This window comes from Anopheles merus, chromosome 3R, assembly GCF_017562075.2.
Source record: "Anopheles merus strain MAF chromosome 3R, AmerM5.1, whole genome shotgun sequence".
Taxonomy (NCBI): Eukaryota; Metazoa; Arthropoda; class Insecta; order Diptera; family Culicidae; genus Anopheles; species Anopheles merus.
The window spans coordinates 49,668,430-49,691,190 of NC_054084.1; the positions used below are offsets into that span (position 1 = coordinate 49,668,430).

A 22,761-nucleotide genomic window follows, 5' to 3' on the forward strand; every position below is an offset into this window, starting at 1 on the left:
TAAAAACCCAGGTATCATTTTAAAATTATTGAAAGAAAAGATAATGTGGCTCCTATGGTTCCTATGGTGTAAAGCTATGGTTGCTATTACTACATTATGTACACATTCGAAAAAAATATTAGGCCGCAAATACACGACGCGCGTTTCCGCGGGCGCGTTTAAACGCGTATAACAGTTCCGCAGAGATATCCAGCTGAGCATCTCTGCGTTTCCGCGGTAGCGCGTTCGAATGACATTTCATTTCTATGGCTGGATTGTTATACGCGTTTCCGCGGGCGCGGAAACGCGCGTCGTGTATTTGCGGCCTTAGACTGCTGTTTGAAGTTGTCTCGAACACAATATTGTATGATAATTATTCGTTAATTTCGTAAAATAATGTTTAATGTTTAATGTTTAATGTTTAATGTTTAATGTTTAATGTTTAATGTTTAATGTTTAATGTTTAATGTTTAATGTTTAATGTTTAATGTTTAATGTTTAATGTTTAATGTTTAATGTTTAATGTTTAATGTTTAATGTTTAATGTTTAATGTTTAATGTTTAATATTTAATGTTTAATGTTTAATGTTTAATGTTTAATGTTTAATGTTTAATGTTTAATGTTTAATGTTTAATGTTTAATGTTTAATGTTTAATGTTTAATGTTTAATGTTTAATGTTTAATGTTTAATGTTTAATGTTTAATGTTTAATGTTTAATGTTTAATGTTTAATGTTTAATGTTTAATGTTTAATGTTTAATGTTTAATGTTTAATGTTTAATGTTTAATGTTTAATGTTTAATGTTTAATGTTTAATATTTAATGTTTAATGTTTAATGTTTAATGTTTAATGTTTAATGTTTAATGTTTAATGTTTAATGTTTAATGTTTAATGTTTAATGTTTAATGTTTAATGTTTAATGTTTAATGTTTAATGTTTAATGTTTAATGTTTAATGTTTAATGTTTAATGTTTAATGTTGGGACTAGAAACTGTAACTGAAATTAAAATTTTTAATTTTGTTACAATTGAAATCCGAACGATTTGGATTTATATAAAAATAAGCAACCCTGTAATATTCTCGACTACTACCTCTTGATACGCTCAACTTCAAGGGATGACTAATGTTTACGCTGTGCAATGGAATCGCTCTCTTTTTCTGACTGGTTTGGTACTTTTTCGAAACACTCTCCCAATGCACGCTCACACAAGTTGTTGTTGAATGACGGCATTCACGCTGATTAGCTAACTAGAGATGATATAGCTTTAAAAATATTCATTCGAGTGTTCATTTGATTCGATTTCAAGAATACAGGGTTTGTGCATTAATAATGCCATTTTTTGAGATGGATCTGGCAACCATTTTAATGAATGTTTTCAACAATACAATTACATGCGTATACATTTCCCGTTTTGCAATCACAAAAAATGAATAAATAAAGTTAGTATGGAAACTGTAAAGTCAAGTATGTAAAAAATATATACACAAAACCTTCTCGTTTCTTCAAAATGAAAAAAATTAACATGAAAATCAAATGTAACAGATGTACGTTTTTTGCATAGGTATTTCTCTGACTGATTATATACAAAATACAAAACACGATGTGTGTTGCTGTGGATCGGTAATGAACACTGTACAGCACACCAACAACATTCGTAACGAACGATTCCGACTACGATCGATGCGGTTTTATGCGATGCCCGCATCTGTTCACCACATTGGCTACGTTCGAGTAAAGGTTGAAGTCTGATGCTCAAAAACTGGCTTAGTCGAAGTGCGTGTTTCACGTTTAGTGTTTCACTCACTCTCTTCGTGTGCGGGTGCGGTGTGCGACATTACGAATGCTTCATCCTCCAGCGTCCATCAGTGGCGATCATCATCCTCAGTGTCAAGAGTGCCTTCTACCGCAACACGGAGAGAGTTATCGGTTGACGGTGGGTTTGTTTTGGTTATGTTTAGCATGTAAACGATTTTTCAAAAACAGTGTTGTGATTTTCTAACGCAAGTAATACTCAGTATTTTGCAATTGTGTAACAAAATAATCAGTTATCGCATTCTCCGTACGCTCACAAACACAGTGACCGTCGCAGTTTTTGTGCGACGCAGGCGAACGTGATCACGTACGAAACGACGAAGATTGTAGCATCTCCAGAGAATATGAAAAAGGCCGCGAGTGCGTAACGCGCGGGGTTTCGCTCTTGCGCTGTTGTAAACATATAGCTGGGTTTTGGGACCTTGGTCGCAAAAACAATCAGCTACTGTACCAGTGTAACGGATAGTGAGATACAGTGAGGCCGGGTAGAGGTGTTTTAAGTGTTGTTATTGGGAATAGTCCAGTGTCAGTTAGAGGCGATGGACAGGTGTGCGATGTGTATGTCAGTTTTAGCCGCTAGTTTTAAGTGATTCTAAACGGTGGCGCCAAAGATATTTTACGTTTTGCCTCGCTAATAGAAATTATTGCAACAAAAATAATTAACTGGGACTCTTTCCCTGTAGAGCTCATCCGAATAAGCAGTTTGCTCCTAACTCAACCACACAACTCGACAACTGAAAGAGCATACGCGCCAAGGCACAATCGATCTGGTCGGCTGGTTCGCAGTGTGACGTGATCGTTTGGCCTTGCCAAAACCTGCTTCGACTTTGCTGCAGAGGGGCAAGCAGCGGTACGCTCTTCCGTGACGCGAGTCAAAAAGCCTACGTCACTTTCGGCTTCAAAAAAGGTAACATACTACGACCAGACAGATCGTTTCACCATAGTCAAGTTTGTCACAGTGAGGGTTTTTTCGTCCCAAGGATGTGCTATGTTTTACATTACCATCCAGAGTTTCAATTTTGTCGGTTACTTTATATTGGTTGGTTAATAGGGCGTGAAGCAGCAATCATCGGTTTGTTATAGGCCAGTAGTCGGTAGGTACACTTTGAATAGAAGGATTTACAGAACAAAGTGAAATTTGAAGCGATGATGTCATGGTGCAAACTTGTTTGTTGGTGAAAACTTGTAGTTATTAAGCATTTGTGTTCGGGACTACCTATCTAAATTGCTTACGTTATCAAAACAATTTTATTGTATAAGAATGGTACCAAAAATACTGCTAATATGTTGCAAATAAACTAGACAGTTCTGGTACATCGAGAGTTTTTTTGCTCAGTTATCGTTAGGTTACTATTAATTTTGACAGAAATTTTCAGGGGCGTTCTCAGGTCACGGCGGGTTGACCCTAATCGATGTGATTCACGCTAAAGTTAGGCATAGTTTTATTTTTAGGTATAGTGAAACGAAGAGATGACTCTAATTTTAGAATCATTCCCATCTTTATCCCATGAACTCTAGGGAACGTGGTTGTTTATATGGATCTTTAGTCTAGTCGTTGAATTTGATAACATGTGTGTAGTGTTGAGGTTCGCGACGAAGATTATTTCTTTAAGCTAAATAGCCAGGTGGTTTGAATCCAGTAATAAAAGCGTTACTGTACGCTTCACGATTAATGGTCGGTCTGATTCTGGGTGTAGTGCACGCGTTTCTTGTTTTCTACCAATTTTGGGATGATGGTTATTGATTTGCGACCATGGGAGCAAATTTGAAAGCGATTCAGCATGTGTGGAAAGCCAACCACGCACGCTGGCTGGCATGGGATGTGTGTTTTGCGGCTTATTGGCTGCTTAGCATTCTAGCCATCGTACTGACCGCCAAACAAGCTGGTGATTTCAACCTTCTTTGTCATTTGGCGGGTGTGCGCGGCATGAGCATACACCCACTCGCACTCCCAACTGAAGCACACAGCTTCCTAAAGATACGGCGAAATGCTGTTTCCAAGCAAATTTTGAAAATTGAAAGAAACAACATGGGAGAAAATATGAACAAAAAAAAAAGTTTAAAAATTATGACCAGACCAAAGGTAACCTTACAATTCAGGGCGAGTTTTATTTTTGGAAATCGTACATTTTCTCTCACACAAATCTACAAGAGGCACAAATGCCGGTGATGGTATTTGTGGAACAAGCATCTGTAACGCTAGCAATATTACTTGGTTGGTTGTGTCGGTCATAGTAATAGTAACGGCATATGCGTAAGCCGAGGAAAGAATCAAAGATTGCTATACTGTGAAATTGTTGTTCTCAGTGTGTGTTAGCGCATGATTCCAGTTTTATTTGCATGCAAATTTCGATGTAATTTGTTAAAAGCCTGTTGGATCAAACGTAATCTACCCTTATAATATTTGTGGTTGTACGATGGATGTAATTATACTATTTTAAAAACTTATAGAAAAAATAATGCAGATGCTTATTTGAGAATATACTCTTAAAATTAAACATTTACATACACTTTTACATACACGTTTTGAGATGGGAATGCACGTGAATGTAGGGAAATAGCACACAGTTTTCATGATAAACATGCAAATACATTAAAAATAATAAATTTGGTAATCGTATAGGTATTTTTTATGAGTTTTGAGATAATGCACAATTTTGAGAAAAAAGTAGATATTTGTATATATTCTCTTTAGTAATGTCTGCTGTTTGCAATTGGTACACGCTCCTCGTGCGCGGAGGGACGGCATTGTGTATGTAGGACATTGTGAGAGAATATGCATTCTTGATAACCTTGACCCGAATGTGGTTTGCTTCTTGTCACCCCAGCCTCAATTATCCATGCGTTGCCCAACTCAACATATGCGGTTGGAATGTATAAGATCTCTTTTATCTTATACTTTTTTACAAACAAACCTCATACAATTGAATCCATATTTTAATTATAAAATGTATGTCCTTTAAAATTTAAACTTTTGTGTGTGTCTCAGCTATTTATATTCAAATGTAAAAAAAAGATGGCAAAATCGAGTTGCAGTATGTATAGCATTGTATAGTGAGTGCTTTAGTAGTTACGTTGCTATATTTTGAAAAGAGAAGTTTGTAGAACCATTTTGTACGTAGCCTTTTAAACATATTTATGTAAACATTATTTAACTGTTCTGATATGTTTACGAGTCTTTTTCGATATTTACTTATTTACTATTTACCCTGCTAGTTGACATCATTATATCAGCTGAATATTGTGAACTGCTTGACTTGACAGTCTTTATTTTGAAAACTGAATTTTTAAACCGACGGTGTGACAAATAACAAATTTACAGAATACAAATTACATAGCCAGTCCTAGTTATCGCTTGCAGTCATTTATTATAATAGTTTTTCATAAATTAAATCATTCATAAAAATGTCATGTGTGAACAGGAACGCTAATAGCACGGATTATTGATTTTGCTACCCGTTGCATTTTCAATAACCATCGGATATCCATCTATGAATGCTTAAGCTCTTGTGTGATACATACTGGACGATGGATAGCGAATAGCTACAGTTTCATTCAACATGGAATTTAGTATGACTGAGTTGTGAAGCTCGTTTTGACGACAAAATTGCATTGCATTCGATATAGCAATGCAACAGAGCTAATATCGTCCGTAAAATTTACTGAGAGTACGACCGATTCTCCTCGTAATGGAAGACACTTGAGCGTGCAAGAATGGACAAAAGGCATGAATAAAAAAAGGATAATGCACAGACCGCTGGTAATCTGGTGGAGCTTAAAGGAACAGTATTGCAATCGTGCCATGGTTTTTGTACCGTAACGTTACGGATGGATTAACCTTAGGTAGTGAGAACGGATAAGTGGTCCAGTACACTTTGTACGATTATTTGCAGTAGATTTTCATACAAGTGATAAAAAAAACAATCTCACTTTTACATGCACGTTTTGAGATGGGAATGCTCGTGAATGTAAGGAAATAGCAAACTGTTATTTAGCGTTCTAGTCTTTATCACTAAGGGTGTCACTTCCTATTTATCCAACTAAATGAGGTACTGAAGTGTTTAATGTATAATCAAATTGTGTATTTTTTTATTGTTCTACATGCATCGTTGTTTTTGATTGAAGGGGATAACAAAGATATTTTTGAACAACTACAAGAGTCTATAAATGTGCTCCATTTGCAGTGGTTGATGATTTAACACTAGGTTTACGGAACCCGTAAATTTGGCGAAATTTAAACTTTGAAGTGAAGTACTAACAAATACCTTTTGTTTAATCTTGATTTTTACTTTTTGTAAAACTATCATAACGTACTATGAGTTTGTAGCATATGTATTATATTCATAACTTCCATAGATTTTCAGATGCACTTGTGGTATACCTATCTCTACGGAATCCGTCAAATTGATGGGTTGATTACATCACAGTATCACAGTAGGGTAACTGTACCAGTTTTCGGCAGTGTACCTATTTTCGGCAGAGTAGCTAAAAACGTGAAATTCTGCACAAATGCGGTAAAAATTTTCACAAAATACAATTTTGTAGTGAAAGTGTACTTATTTGATATTCACATACGAAGTTTCACACCATTTCATTACGTATTTTCCAAAATATTAAATAAATTGTGCTTTTTTTCGGCAGCTTTGCTGTCAGCCAATCGTTCGGCAGGTTTTGTGATTAAGAGAATCAGAACAGTAAAACAATGAGAAAGTGGTGTATATTAAAGATTGTATGCTTATTTAATTTATTCTAACTTGTTCGGAATTTTAAAATCACGATAAACAGGTTAATTTTCACTTTAAATGCTGCCGAAAATAGGTACACAGTAAATGTTCATTTTTGACAGCTCAATGTTGTGGGCTCCTGCCGAAACTCGGAACAATAACACACATTGAATTTGGCTGAATATTCCTTTTAAAATTGATCAGAACACTACAATGCGTATGTCGACACATAATATGACCTTTCTTGTACCAAATATCACCAATTTTACGACAAACAATGCACTAACTTAAGAGAAAAATAAATATTTGTAAGCCAGTTCGCACCGTACGCTATAACCATCAAACTGTCTATGGCTGCTCTGTTTAAACGTCGCATCAAAGTGGCTGTCAAAACGGACCAAAATAAGCAACATAAAATTATTAATTAAAGTGCTTTTTAACATCAGTATTAGGAAAGTAAGAGTGTTAAATTGCTTTAAAATTTTTTTTGTACACATTTACATAGATAAAAACATTTTCTGACCCGTATTCGCGCTGCCGAAAATAGGAACACAACCTGCCGAAAATAGGAACAAACTGCCGAAAATAGGAGCAAAAGCAATGTTTGCATTTTTACGAATATTTATGAAAAAGGGCTTTGAACCGGCAAATAAAAAATAGTGTAACATATTATGATAGTTTATCAACCAGAATAACATCACTTTCATGAAAAATAATAAAAAATGTTTATTTGTGAGCAGTTTTTGTGAAACTGCTGCACTAGCGTGCCGAAAACTGGTACAGTTACCCTATCACAGATCACTGTATAGGTTGATTACATTTAGTTTATTTGATTAAGCTGTTACATTTTTCAACAAAAGTAAATGTAGGATTGGAAGAGAACTATAAACCACTTATTACTTACTTACTTATTCGGCGCTACAACCGCTTTGCGGTCCTGGACTGCCTCAGGAGTGTCCGAAACCGCTAACGGTCTCGCGCCTTCGTCTGCCAGTCCGTTATCCCGGATTTAATGGCGGACGCCTCCACGCCATCTTGCCACCTCAGTTTGGGCCTACCACTCTGTCCTTGTGGACGGCCTAAAAAGACTTTACGAGCTCGGTCGTCCGTTTCCATGCGGTTAACATGGCCAGCCTACCGGAGCCTGGCGAGCTTTATACGCTGTACGACAGTGAGGTCGCCGTACATCTCGTATAGCTCGTCATTATAGCGGCTCCTCCATTGTCCTTCCACACATACGGGGCCAAGTATCCTTCTGAGCATCTTCCTCTCGAACGCGGCTAAGAGGGTTTCGTCAGATTTGGACAGTGTCCATGTCTCAGAGGCGTATGTGAGTACCGGAACTGTATAGATACTAGATAGTCCGAGCTTCGTCCGTCGCGACAGGTTCTTTGAGGTGAACTGATTTTTCAGGCTGTAGAATGACCGGTTCGCAGCCAGTATCCTTGCGCGCAACTCAGTTTCCATGCTATTGTCGTTGCTGACCTTTAACCCAAGATAGGTGAATTGTGGGAAGACTTCAAAAGTGCGTTCACCTATCTGCACGTCACGCCTACGTAGATTCTGATTATTTGTTGGTAGGCCCGCTGATGTTGCCACCATCAGTTTGGTCTTTGCCTCGTTTATCTGCAATCCGAGACTCTCTGCCGCCTGCTCGATCCCTTGGTAGGCTTCTGCTACATAGGAGAGCCGTAAACCAATGATGTCTATATCATCAGCGTATGCCAGGATCAGGGTTGACTTATAGAAGATGGTTCCCGTAGTCTCCACCCTCGAGTCACGGATGGCCCTCTCTAGCGCCAGGTTGAATAAGAGACAAGCAAGCCCGTCCACTTGGCGCAGGCCTTTGGTGGTAGCAAAAGGTCCTGGGAGTTTTCCATCCACCCTTTCCTGGCATGTGACGTTGGTCATAGTCATTCTAACTAGCCTTATCAGATTGGCCGGGATTCGAAATAGCTCATAGCGTCATACAGTTTTACCCTGGCTATGCTATTATATGCGGCTTTGAAGTCAATGAAGAGATGGTATGTGTCGTGTTTGTATTCAGCCATCTTCTCCAACCACTTATTATCATTTAAAAAAATCAGGCATGGTTATACCACTTGTTTGAAAATCTTAAAAGTAATCATACAAAGTGTACTGGGCGACTTGTAGTGCAGTGTTAAATGAACACTAATAATCAACATGTTGATCACATAAAAACGCGTATAATGTAACGGCAATAGATTAAATACCGTTAAATTGAAAATAAGTTTCATTCAGCACAAAAAAACAAAAAGGTTAGTTTCCTTTGAAACGAAAAACAATAGAATAGCATCAGCTTGCCGTTGATCGTGTTCAAATGTATTGATCGTATTATTGATTATTTTTGACATTGCATCTAGTTGTATGTCACTGTAAATTAATAATTCTGTCTATATAGAAAATTGTTTCTCGGGCTACATAAACGGGTCTTATACCTGTATTAGACATTTTCTGCTTCTTATTCTTTTTGGCGTAAAAAGTTATTAATTTATGCCGTGCTATACATGCTTTCGTAATTTATAAAATTCCACATAGCAGGATAGTCAGTCCCTGCAACGAGGAACGGTCTATTCGAGATTTGCCAAGATTAGTCAAACTTAGTAATTTTTTTCCGATTATAAATTATGTCTATATGTAAACTAATCTCTAAACATAACGAGAAAGAATTAAATAAGAAATAATAATCAATTTCACAATAACATTCCCCCCCCCCCCTCCCACACATTGTACAGAATTCCAATATAAAATTGGAATTGAATTAAGTTTTCTTACTCTGTAAGAAATGCAATTGATAGATAATGTACATGTTTACAATCATCATAAAGACTAGAAAATATAATAAAGTACTCCATAATAGTGGTGGTGTTTCAAATCAAATCCAATTATGATTGTTTCATAAATGTTTCTTGTTAGCTCTTCAAAATAACATGTATGATAAAATAAAGTAATGAAAAAATGTATGAATTATAATAACTTCCTAAGGTGGAAAATGAATATCAAACTGTATCACATTTCTCTCACTGGCTCTAGTGATACACCAGTTCACGAGAAAGGCTTGAAGTATTCGGACTTGATTTTCCAAATTAACTAGTAACCTGTCAATAGCGGTCTTTTTATTCGAAAGCCAAGACCGGTCAAGTGTACTGATTTGAAATTGGTGGGGTGCAGGCTAGGGGCTACAAGACTTTGTAACAAATTGTCCACAGAACAGATTTGTTTGCACAGCCGATGAATTGGAAGAGGCGGTGGCGAGTTGCAGAGAGATATGCTTGTTTGCTGCGATATATCATTGATCGTTAATGGAAGCTTTGTAAACCTAGTAGAGCAAAAGTGCAACGGGTCATGTGCCTTATGTGCGTCCTTAGACGATGAATCAAAAAGGTGCGATGGTATGCGGCGACCTAAACCCTTCTGCTAATTGATATGTATTCTCACTTGTAGTAGAGTAGCGATAGCGATCAAACCATGTTCATATGGTTCGTTTGGTTATTCGCATCTGGTTTGGATATAGTGATATGCTGTATTTGCGATGTGAAGCTTGTCACTTAGCAAGGGTATCACAGGACTGAAGTGCTGCGCAGAGTAAGGGTGGTGAACGAGTTTTGGTGTGTGCAAGCGTTACGACCATGGCCGCATGGGTAGGAGCCAGAAGAGGCCAGGGTGACACGATGCAATACTAAAAATTCCGTTACCATTTATGGTCAACATCTTCACAATCGATTTTGTGTCAAACAGCACAATTCGCATACAGACATGCACAAACACATGATAATTGCATGTAGATATGTTCCATACCTATGCGTGCGCCATCAGTTCATGCGCGGCAACCAGCATCGAATCGAGTCCATCGGTTGGACGGTGGTTGAAATATCATCTTTTTTACCAAACGTGTTGGGAGTCATAGACGAAAGGGAATAAAAACGAGTCTCTTCTAAATGGTGAGACATGAAGTAATGCTCCTCGATCGTCCGATCTGATCAGAGCTGTGCTCCGTTCCGTTGTGTTCAAGTTGTTGTATGGCAAGCATATGACGATCATGAAGGTAGCGTGGGGAACATTTGATACTTGGAGTAAGCTTCTTTTTGGGGAGGTGTGATTGGTTTCCTTTTTGGGGAAAAGCGAATCGAAAGAAGTTTAGTTTTTCAACCAGGCGGCTTTGGAACGGCCTGTGTGCTTTGCTCGAAACGATCATGACTAACTCTGATTCCAGCATCAACGAAATGGCAGCCTGTTTGCCTTAGGTTGGCGATGTTGCGTTTTTAAAGGTAGATGATCTTCAATTATTGCCTTTTCAATGATTCGATATGCACTTTTAAGTTATTATCATGCCTGACGATGAAATAATGATACTAAATGAAGGGTTTGTAGTTCTTCATATGTTGTAGTTCTTGTTTAACAGCTCAGGCGTATAGTTTATGAAAATAGGATAAAAATATGCATAATATGCTCTCCATAATTGTAAGATTTATGCGGTAGATTTACTTGTTTTTTTTAGAATATATAAGTTTGAAGCAATGCTATATGGATCAAGCCATATTAAATATATCTGATATATTTGATTTAATATAGAATATCAGTTTGCTTTGCAACTTTTGGTTTTCTTTCAATTGAGAAGGAGATAATTATTTTATAAGTTATTTATACTTTAAAGTGTTTCTTAAGTATAAAGTGTTTATATTATTTAAGAATGTATGCTGAATTAAATGTTGATCAGATGTTGGTGAAATGAGATATCTGTCAAAAGGGCAAAAAATAACTTAGCTTACTCATAAAAGTCGATCAGATCAATAAAAGTAGACCATAAAAGTGTTTGAGGCAGTCCCTCGGTATAGTTGTTAACAACATGCCTGTGGTGGGTTCAAGCCTTGTATCGGCCGTCCCCTGTAGCAAGGGTTGACTACCCGGTATGAGGTACATTAATAAGTCTCGATAGTCTTTAATAAGCCAGCATTATCGCGAAGGTCGTTACCTAAATGAAGAAAGAAAGTGTTGCTTTGGTTGAATGTTTGCAATGTAGTACTATAAAATTTAGAACGAATCAAAATAGTATAGACAACAGATTTAAATTTGGGGATTTAGTTCAATCTTTAAAAAAAGCGTGAGATTCAGGTTATGTAGCAATATAATAAGACCACTTTATACGAATAGTATCATTTGTAAACTTGTAAGACATGTTGGATGCCTTGGTTTAACGAGTCTCAAAGTATAGCCACATATTGTTGCTTATGGATTGTCCTCGCTTGTACTGGTAATCAAAATTTTCTCGCGAATCCTTTCATGGATGCTGATATCGTCGAGACGTGAAACTTGTTTCTCAAAATTTATCTCGATGGCTGACACGTTCGCTGAACGTTATAGAGTGTGGCAAAAAAAAAAACAATAAAAAACGGACCAGCTTCTCAACTGACCGTCTTTGGACACCGTACTAATATGGAAAAATGTGTTGGATTATCATTCATATCTATTGACTGATATGGTAAAAGCCACTCGTCACCCAATGGTGCAGCAGTGCCATATGGCAATCACTTATGACATATTGCCAACTAAACAATAAAGGACAGTGGGAGATTGAGCGTTGTAAGACAGATGCCTTTGCCCGGCTATAACTACAACATCTTGTTATGGTTTGATGGGAACCATGAATGGTGTAAAATCAAATTTACACTTTTCGCAACACTTTTCGATGATCGTGGACTAATTCATTGAAATTTAGTTTAACAGTAATACGAGGCTACAATATTAAAATGTAGGTATAGTTTATTATTCTTCTTTTTTGCGTAGGGACATATGTAGTCATGGTGGCCCATACAGACTTCCAAGGCTTAATAATAGCATGCAGAGGAATATTCAGATATTAGAGGAAAATGGGATCTATGAAGTGGCATACATTCATGATCGTAGATCGTGTAATAATAAAGCAACGTAATAAGTATTATCTTATCCATTTAAATCAGCGGTTTTCAACTGGTGAGGAATTTCTCCCAAGAAATGTTGGAGAATTTTAACTTGTAGGGGGGGGGGGGGGAGGGGTAAATTTATTTATCAAAATTTCGCTAAATACCATGTGTGGCGACGCTCTCCCCTCGCTCATGAACTTGTGAGTGGGGAATTAAATCCTACATGCACTCTACATGGGGGAAAACTACAAAAAGGTTGAAAACCACTGATTAGATGTACCAATTCCCTACTCTGTAGGTTGCGAATGTGTATTTACTTATTTATAAATAATATTAGTTTAACGTTTTTACAGCTTATCACAGCATAAGTTGAATTCTTTCTTATTTGTTCTTGGGCATAACGGCCTACGTGTTAAGGCGTCTAAAACTTTTCACGTCGCGGGCCACATTGTTTCGCAAATAAAGTTGTTGAGGGACGCCTTGAGCATACTGTGTGAATGTTTAAATCTTGTTTGATAAGAAAATGCGAAGTAAAAATTCAAATTTGTACAGGTATAAAGCTGCACCAAAACCTGACTTATTTAATTATATAATTAATTTACTTTTTTGGACATGGAGGGGCGATCAAACCCAAAAATAGTAACTAATCTTTTTAACCTTTGGCTTTCGCATGCGAATTACATGCCGTAGTTTGGAGACCCATGGAATCTATCATGCAGATGTCCCTATTGTTATAAAGAATCTGTATACGTTGCTTCTGAGGTGGAAGGTGGAATTCTTCCGTCTAAAAGAAAATATATTGCCATTTTTGTAAACTGTATTCATTAGATAGAACATTTAACATTCTTTTTACACAAAAAACTATTTTTGAGTGTCGAATAGTTAAAATGTAGTATGATTAAGAAATATGATATGATAATTATAAATAACAATATAATTAACATTATATTGTTACTAATTAACAATACCAATACTACGTACGGCAAATATTTTAATTCAGTCATTCCTTTTTTTATGGCTTGTAAGAAAGCCGAAATAGGAGCAGTTCAAAATATATTGGCAACTGAAAGGCAAACAAACTTAAATTATACATTGAAAGCGACTAAACTCATACGGCTAAAACCATGAATCACAAGTCTCGTCTCTGTTTTTCGGTGAATGGTATTGTGTTTACAACATTCAAATTGAATGGACAAATGCGGTTGAAGTTAAGGTGAGACTTTCGAACAAGGGGTTCTAAAAAAATAAATACAAACAAGTACAATTATTGTCAGAGATGAGCACGTTGTTTTGATCTTGAACCTGATGAACTGTCTGAGACTGTGACCATTTTAGCAAGGAAGTAGAATGAAATTGCTTTTCTCTTCAATACGGCACAAAGTCATGGACAGATCAGACTCTGATCAAGTAGCCCTGAATCACCAAGCGATAGGTGTAAATGAAATAACTGTGAGTTGGACGAACACTTTCGAGGACTGCGACACTCAATCCGTTGACCATGCCCGGCAGAGAATGGTTTCAGAATTCAACTCATCTTTCAGACGCTGCCGACTGAGATATTGTTATTTCACACACTTTACGGTGGATTGGTTTTACATGGGATAGAATGCGAGATACGTTGCAATAACGCGAAACCTTTACGGCGTGCGCAGACGTACACGCTGCGCGAAAACCTGACTTCGAAGCGTTTTGGTGTTAGTACTTTAGTATTTCGGATGCGCGCGTCAAATGTATTGAGAGCTTAGTTTGTGGTAGTTCAATCGAATGCGAAGAAGGTAGTGGTAAATATATTCTGTTTATAGGTTGATGGGTACTGTATGTATATACAACCAGGCATTGCCCATATCAAGGATACATCAAGTACATTTACATTTCCAGTATATATTTCACTGGACCTGTTTCCTGAAGCCTAGCAATGTGCAGTGTTTTTAAATTGTCTTCAATTGAAAATGTATCGTTAAACAGCATTTGGCTGTTGGTGGAAGCGTGTACCTGTTTTCTGTCGCAGTTTCTTGTGATCAGTGGAAGTTATTTTAGAGTGTAAATACGGGACTCGTCATGTTTAATAGTATTTATAAAATTTAAAACAATTGTTTTCGATAATAAGGGTGCTCAAATGTGGTTATTCATCGTGAGGTAGAACAATATAAACTTGAAGAGAATCTTTTTGGAATTTGACAATCGGATTTGTGATTTACACGAATACTTAAATATTTGTCCGAAAATGGTATATATTTCACATATATATTTTTAAATGGAATAGACATTCCTGAAATTTATTCTGATAGTTTCTATTGTTTTGCTTTATTTGGGCATTCTCCAATGAATTGATTGAAGTTGATGAATTGTAGCATTTTACTTTATGTGACATTTGCAGGTTGTGTTGAAGTAATTACAATTTTTTTATTTTTTTTTATAGGATCACTCTTGTTTGTGCAACGTCGTGCTAACACATATTCAAACAACATTTAAAAGTTAATTTCATTCTGTGAAAGTAAAACATTGTAGTGAACAAACTGAAGTGTTATTCTAATTGTTGGTAAAGGCTCGTCGGTTCAAAATAGGTGCCATGGGGAAAGATTATTACAAAACTCTCGGTATTCCAAGAGGGTCGACGGATGAAGACATCAAAAAAGCTTACCGAAAATTAGCACTAAAATATCACCCAGACAAAAACAAATCACCTGGGGCAGAGGAGAAGTTTAAAGAAGTTGCTGAAGCATACGAAGTGTTGTCCGATAAGAAGAAACGTGAAATGTATGATAAATTTGGTGAAGATGGATTAAAAGGACGTAAGTTATTCTTAATTTGTGATGTTGAAGTCTTAAATTACAACAACTATTGATTTATCCGTTTTTGTACAGGAGCTTCCAATGGCACATCAAACTCTTCACAAAACTTTACTTATGAATTCCATGGAGATCCTAGAGCAACGTTTGCACAGTTTTTTGGATCGAACAACCCGTTTGGATCATTTTTCGATATGCACAACGATAGCTTATTCAATAGCAGTATTTTCAATGATGACGATTTCTTCACACCATTCAGTGGTTTGGGAAACCGGCACGGTCTAGGAGGTGCTTTTAGGTATGATTTGTTTGATTAAATTGTGTTTTGTTTGTTTGTTTCAAGAGTAATATTGCATATAAAACATACTGCTAATTAATCATGTTAATTTGTCGCTCAGGTCACACTCCTTCAACGTTCACTCACCTCTCAAAAAGGAGAAAGTACAGGATCCACCAATCGAGCACGATCTGTACGTTACGTTAGAAGAGATTTATCATGGCTGTGTGAAGAAGATGAAAATTTCACGTCGCGTCCTTCAACCGGACGGTACTTCGAAAAAGGAGGACAAATGCGTGAGCATATCCATTAAGCCTGGGTGGAAGTCAGGTACAAAGGTCACCTTTCAGAAGGAGGGCGATCAAACGAAAGGCAAAATACCTGCTGACATTGTTTTCATCATACGCGACAAACCTCACGTCTGGTTCCGGCGCGAAGGAAGTGATCTGCGGTACACCGCTCGCTTGACACTGAAACAGGTATGTATATGGCAATTTTCTACAATTACAACTCTACCTCGTAATTTTCTGTTTTTCTGACAAATAACTGTTTTCGTTAAATATAAAAAAATTGTGAATTGCTTAAAATATGTATACTTGAAGTGTTATTTACATAAGACTTATCAAATGACACGTTCTAGTTGCTGTTGCCATAATCATTGTTAGAAAATATGTCAAAATTTCCTTTGTGACATTTGTTTGTTTTTATTTCAGGCTCTCTGTGGAGTAATATTTGAAGTGCCCACTATGACAGGAGAAAAGCTACGAATTAGTACAAAGCAAGAAATCATCAAACCTAACACGGTTAAGCGTATACAAGGTTATGGACTACCATTTCCGAAGGAACCATCGCGGAAGGGGGATCTGCTCGTAGCATTCGATATTAAATTTCCTGATAAGCTCAGTACTTCGGAAAAAGAAATGCTTAACGATATGCTTCCCAACTCGTAGTGTTAACACCGTTCCAACACGTTTGATTCATTTGATTTGCCTTCTCTCACACATGTAGACTAAATACATCATCAAGAATGTGATGTATGTACTAGAGCATGTGTATCATACCATCGACACAACAGACCATGCGAAACATTTGTATATAGTGCCATTCTAATGCAAGCTACTACTACTATTCGAATCGTACATGTGTACGAAACTAAGCAAAATTTGACTGGAATGCGAACTAGTACTAGCAATGATTGTTATGGGAGAAATAATAACTTTTGCATGCGGTTGCTCATTTGGTGAGTTACAAGCTTATGAAGCGGGATAGAGTTTTTCACTAAATTTGAAATATTGTACAGCAATTCGAGACAAAAAAATAAATTCAACAAACTCAACAAACAATCATAGTGGAGATTGTACAGCTTCTGTGCATCGGCTAGAATTGTGTTGAATGAAAGTGTCTCAATGATAGTTAAAGAATCATGTTGATACTTTAATATACCATTGGGTACCTGGGAAAAACGTGAATGTGAAGACGAAAACTTCATTTGCAACAAGTACTGTAACAATTGTTGTAAGCTCTGAGTTATATAGAAAAAAAAACACACTAATTTATGACAATGAACTCGCGCTATCAGAATAAAACAATAAATAAATGATTCATTTTTTGTTAGCAGTCTATGTTTAATCTCCTCTTTGCATAGTCCTCTTTGGTCAGTCACCTCAAACCCAATCGAATTTGTTAGCGTTCAACCACAGGATCATCGATGCCATGACATCAAGGCTGCCTTTGCAAGCGTCCTTCACTCCTTGCTGCTTTCCAAGCTCCAGGCGTTTGGTTTACCCGTGCAACAGGCTTTGCTTCACGATGTTTCATTTCATTTTGGTGCGGTCGGTTTTGCCATATGCTTCTATTGAGCTATGTCTTTCAGCTGCTCGCCTCCTGATTCGCACACAGTCCATCCTGCACAAACTTACGTGGTTTGCCGAACGCTACTGGAGGGACTATGAGAAACGCTGTGCGCTGCTAGGCCTCGAGTCGTTGAAGCAATGAAATTGCAATTCTAAGAGGCTGTAAGAGTGCGGGACTCTTCGACATTCAGATCGACCCGTCGGTGCTACTCTCTGGTCTTAACGCACACGTTCCACCGCGATCGCTCCTAGGTCTGCTAAGTCGTTGTTATGGTTTAGTTGTAATCCATTGTTGTACGTATGTGCCTTGAATTTAACGCCGTTTGTAATTTCAAGAGGGCTTGCTAACTTTAAAATAAAGATCAAACATCAAATATCAAGTAGTAAACAATAACTATCAACTCATAATAAACTACAGTGAACCCTCTCTTATTTGAGAGGCGATGGGACTGTCGAATAAGAGGGGTTTTCAAATTACAGAGGTTTAAAGTGAATGAAAGGTCCATACAAACAAGAAAGAGACAGAACATTTAGTATGCAGCCTTAACTGTTGCTATAGGAAACTGCGAACAGAATCGCTATTTTGAGCATACATCTTTCATTAACCATGGCAACACCATACTCAAATAAGAGGGACACAGATTTCAGAGGTTTTCCAAATTAGAGAAACAAAAATGTACTGGAAATCAAGGGACTGTGCAAAATGTTCAAATAAGAGAGGTTTTTCAAATTGGAGAGGTGTCAAATAAGAGAGGGTTCACTGTATTCCCCTGCTCATCATCCTAATCACAGTAGGTGACCGCTTACTGGATGTGTTTTAACTGGAGTGAACCATCCGGAAATTCATCGTGCATTTTTCTCACAAATTTTGAGTTTTTAAGTACGTTTTCTATTTATTTACGTCATCGCGAGAATTACTATACTTTATATCAAAACAAAATAATAAAAAAAAGTTTGATATGTTCGTTCAAGTCAACGCATCTAAGAATAATCGTGTCATGGAAACGCAAAACTGTTCGCGAATCTTGTTTTGACAGTGGAAGGGAAACGATTCGCCATCAAACAAACGTTCCGTGGAGAACTACCGACTCGGCATTTTGCACTTCTTTTCTATTACCAATAAGAGCAATTAGAATGTTTTGTGACAGGATTCAATCCAAAGATCTCATTTATCATTCGCACCCTGGTTATAAGCATTGAACGGTATGCGTATTCTACGTTTTTGAGAATAAAATCTAATCGGCACAATGCTTAGTAAAAAATTAAAAAGAACTTTTCAGATCCAGGAACATATTCTGAGCTGTTTCATGACTAATAAGCATTTGGTTTCTCTGGTAGAACTGTAGCAAACGGTAGTGATTAGTGGTTATGGAATGACAAACAATGAAAACGTTTATGAATGTTCTTTGTTTATAGTGTCCTTTGGTCTCCATGAGTGATTGAGTGCAAGAAATTGTAGGATTACACGTATATTTGTAAACACTTTTTCATGAAACTGTTAAAAGCGAACCGAAAATGACTATCTAGCAATGGGATCTGCATCGACGTGTTCTCTTTCAAAAACCATGGCAAGTTTCGCGATCGGTCGTTACATGCCAGGATGCTGTATGCGTATGCGCCAAAATCTACTATACCTAACTAAGTTAAGCGACAAAATTTCTTTTCATTGTCCATTGTTGCACTTTTGTTTGTTGCAATAACAGGTTGGTGCGTTGGTGCATCATCGGCATTGGCTGGATATATTTTTTGGCCTACGTAAGTAAGTTAGCAAAGAGTAAAGTGCTGTTCAAAGTTATGCTAATGAGTAAATTTTCAATTATTAAACTGCATGCTCTAAAATTAGCGACATGATTCTATTTGCAAGTAAGTACTATACTCATGTTACAAAAGAAAGGTCCAATCTATCACATTTCTTGTCAATTCGGTGGATAATGATTTATTTACCGAATTGTTATAACTCGCCATAAATAATGACATAGGAGATGTGTGCTTTCACAAAAATAGACATTAAAAGGCAAACATTGCCCATGTTTTATTTTCAGTAAAATTTTGTTTGTAAATGTATGTAAAAGTAATTTTATTTTTTTTTTCGCAAATTTTTAAATTGTATATAGAATTCTCTAATAGTCATTGTGAATAAATTGTACACTTGAGAGCAGCCAAGATTTCACAAGATAAAATTTCTGCGGATGATCGCGAGCTACGTAAAATTGAACTAACAACTCGAACGCGTGAGAGAGAACTTTCGATCAAATTGTAATTCTTAGAAAAATAACAACTAACTTTAAATTAAACAAACTTTGTTTAAAGATGTAAAAACAGTTTTATTAAACAATTGGAATGGGGAGTATTCATATGACACATTTAGCGGAAACCACTAAGTGTGCATAACTAATGAGCTTTTGGTAGAGTTCCTTGCGTTCTAAGCTTAGATGCCAGATTGCTCCCGAATCCAGTTACGGAAATGGGTGGTGCGTACATAACCGGAAGGAAAACCAAGTTCACACCCAGCGGCAGCAACGAAGGACACCACACCAATCTGGACGGATTGGCCGTTTTCATTGACAGTCAATGGGCCACCAGAGTCTCCGTTACATGTGCCCTGGTTTGGAGCGTCGCGACCGACCGCACAGACAGTGGAGTCGATGATGGTTGCCGAACCATACGTTCCCATGCACTGGATGTTCGAGATAATGTTCAAGTGAACAAAGTTGAGGTTAGGGGAGATGGCGCCACTTGCGTCACTGGTACGTCCGAATCCGGAAACGGTAGCTTCACGGTTAAGGAATGTCTCTGATAGATTTGCTTCGGGAAGAGCAACGACCTGAATGTTGCCGCCTAGTGGCATGGGTTCGTTCAAGCGGATCAGACCAATGTCGTTGTTTAGATTGCTAGGGTTGTAGTTTGGATGGATGATGATCAAATTGGAGGTACGCACGGTACCTCCTGAGTTATTTTGGATCGATCCAGCGCGGACTGTGAACTGGGAGATTCCCACTTGACAATGAGCAGCTGTTAGGACCCATTCAGCCGAGATGAGGGATCCGCCGCATGCCAGACGGCCATCGCCGACTAGAAATACTTGGTACGGGAACTGACCGAGCGACGCTGGGAAACCGTTCACGATACGCGAACTACGAGTAGCTTCACGAAATGGAACGATCGATTGGTAGCTGATCTCGCGAGCCTAACGATAGTGGAGGTGTGCAAAATTAGTTGGTCATATCTTAACGTTTTGGGTTGGAAGTCTTACCTGGACCGCGGCCAAGCACGCCAAAACGACGACGATGAACAGTTTCATTATAAGTACCGACCCCTCCAGGAAGTTGAGTTATTCTGTTACTGTTTCTTCTCTTATATATACGTACCGTGCGTCATCCACTCAATGGGTGTTTGTATTACGTGATGAAAGGGAACTTTGCGATATTGATTTGATATCAGTAGTGACGTTTTCGTTTGTTAGATAAGATATTAAACCAGTGTAAACAACCTTTGCAGGATGACCAAGCAGAGGCTGAGTTTAAATCTACAGATATTTTCAATATTATTGCATTGAAGATTTTGTGTTTTGTTGTTGTTGTTTTTTTGTGTGTCGTATGGAACGAACACGGTTTATTGATCTGAAGAGGACTTTGAAATCTTATCACATTTTTTAAGGAAATCAGAAAATTGAGGACCATTCCACCCGACGGTCATGTTTATTGCTGGATTATAATGAATGACAAGTTAAATTACATCGTTCATAAGTAGTCCCAATCACAACCTTTGCCGATGGGAGTGGAAGGGCGTGTGGTATGTAGACTGTTGTAAAATTTATGGCATGAATACTCGGTACCATTATCATTGACCAACACAAGCTGATACATTTCTTTCGACACACCAGGTTGAACGGATAACTCAAAACCCCAATCAGTAAGTTACATTATTTGATAGCAGTTAAAATCCTCTGGTACTGAATGAAATGTAGAATATCGCGGAATTCATAATACTCGTAGCAAGAAATGACTGCATGAAATGATTAATGATATAAATTAGCTCATACCGTCACGTACATCCGGGTTTTCGAGAACAATTGTACAGTGTGTGTTTTAAAGCAACAACTTACTTCTATTGATTTTTATCTTAAATTGACTTCAAGAAAATGCGATTCTTTGTCGGACAATTATTGATTTTTGCATCGTTGCTACCTTTCACCCTCGAAAAACAAAAGCATTTACGATATGCTGCTGAATCGTCGCTCTTCATCCAAGTCATCTTACGTTCAATGTACCCAGGAACTAGAACATTGAAAAATGTATAATTTATGCCAATTTTATGCTTTTTTTTCTGCTGAACCAATCTCTTCTCAGTTTCAGGACAAAGTACTAGAAGTGGGGGAGAATCGACGATATTGAAGGAATATAAAGATCTAACGCCCTTATTCGCTCTGTTGGGCGGTATGTGCAGGCTCGAGATTGCAGAAATAAAGGAGAAATGGAGAAAACGCTGGATCAGGCGCCCTGTACAAGATAGGAAAGGGAGCAAACGAATTCTTGTCGAAGTCGTAGCTCTCATGTATTATGCATTAATTTGTAAAAGTGGAAGAAAGAATGAGACAGAACATTGCGTTGGTGACGGGATTTTTATTGAATTTCGGTGTTGATCCGCGACCAAAGAGCGACCGCCAGTGTATGTCTGATGGATGCATCCGTATGCTTGAGCATTGCTTTTGAGAGGCTTTTCTGGATTTCACATTAGTCCTAGGTGAAGCTGCACAATGATGGTAACATAGAGCATTTCAAACGTGTTTAACCGTAATGTTATTACAACTTCGGTGGGTTGGGTATTTTTGTAAATACAGTCTGTTTTTTAAAATGTTGTTTATAAACTTTTCACGAGGAATGTTACAAATTTTGTTATTATGTAGCATTATTTCCTGTCTCTGACTATACGTAAAAATATACTAAATTGCTCTTCCTTATAATCGAACAAGAGAACGTTGTATTCAAGCTTATTCAATTATATTCGGTCCGTTTCTGGCATCTTATCTTCAATGGCACGACCGTGCTACGGTTTGCTTACTTTTGATTTGATAAGTGGCTTGTGATATATATTCATTACACATTAATTTGAATGACAATTTAGACGTCCCATCGCAGTGGGGTTCCTTTTTATTGCAATAGAGGAAGGGCAGAAAATTGCGATGAATAAAATTGAAGGGGACGCACAATTCCATTTCACCTTCTCAATAATAGAGAAACGCATGCAAGAAAGAGCGAATCGCTTGGACAGTATTTGGTGGCTTATTGCAATCATAGAATGACATACAGCAAGCATTAATGTGCATTCCGGTCATAGTGATAATTAATGTCATATTAAGAAGATGCCACACGAAACAATGTGTAGTGATTATTACGCGATTGA

The 22,761-nt window shown here is 37.4% G+C and overlaps 2 protein-coding genes across 2 annotated transcripts; one reads left to right on the top strand and one right to left on the bottom strand.

Moving 5' to 3' along the window:
* The first annotated feature begins 1,732 nt into the window (after positions 1-1,732).
* Positions 1,733-17,109, top strand: LOC121596764 (dnaJ protein homolog 1-like). The gene is made up of 6 exons (XM_041921977.1): positions 1,733-1,915; positions 2,478-2,701; positions 14,859-15,231; positions 15,304-15,526; positions 15,627-15,984; positions 16,219-17,109. Exons 3-6 carry the CDS (start codon positions 15,009-15,011, stop codon positions 16,453-16,455), a joined length of 1,041 nt encoding a protein of 346 aa, XP_041777911.1. The 5' UTR covers positions 1,733-1,915; positions 2,478-2,701; positions 14,859-15,008; the 3' UTR covers positions 16,456-17,109.
* Positions 17,110-19,661: 2,552 nt separating this feature from the next.
* Positions 19,662-20,722, bottom strand: LOC121597473 (brachyurin-like). Its single transcript, XM_041923252.1, has 2 exons — positions 20,612-20,722; positions 19,662-20,545 (listed from the first exon to the last, which is right to left on the bottom strand). Exons 1-2 carry the CDS (start codon positions 20,657-20,659, stop codon positions 19,787-19,789), a joined length of 807 nt encoding a protein of 268 aa, XP_041779186.1. The 5' UTR covers positions 20,660-20,722; the 3' UTR covers positions 19,662-19,786.
* Between the last annotated feature and the right edge of the window lie 2,039 nt (positions 20,723-22,761).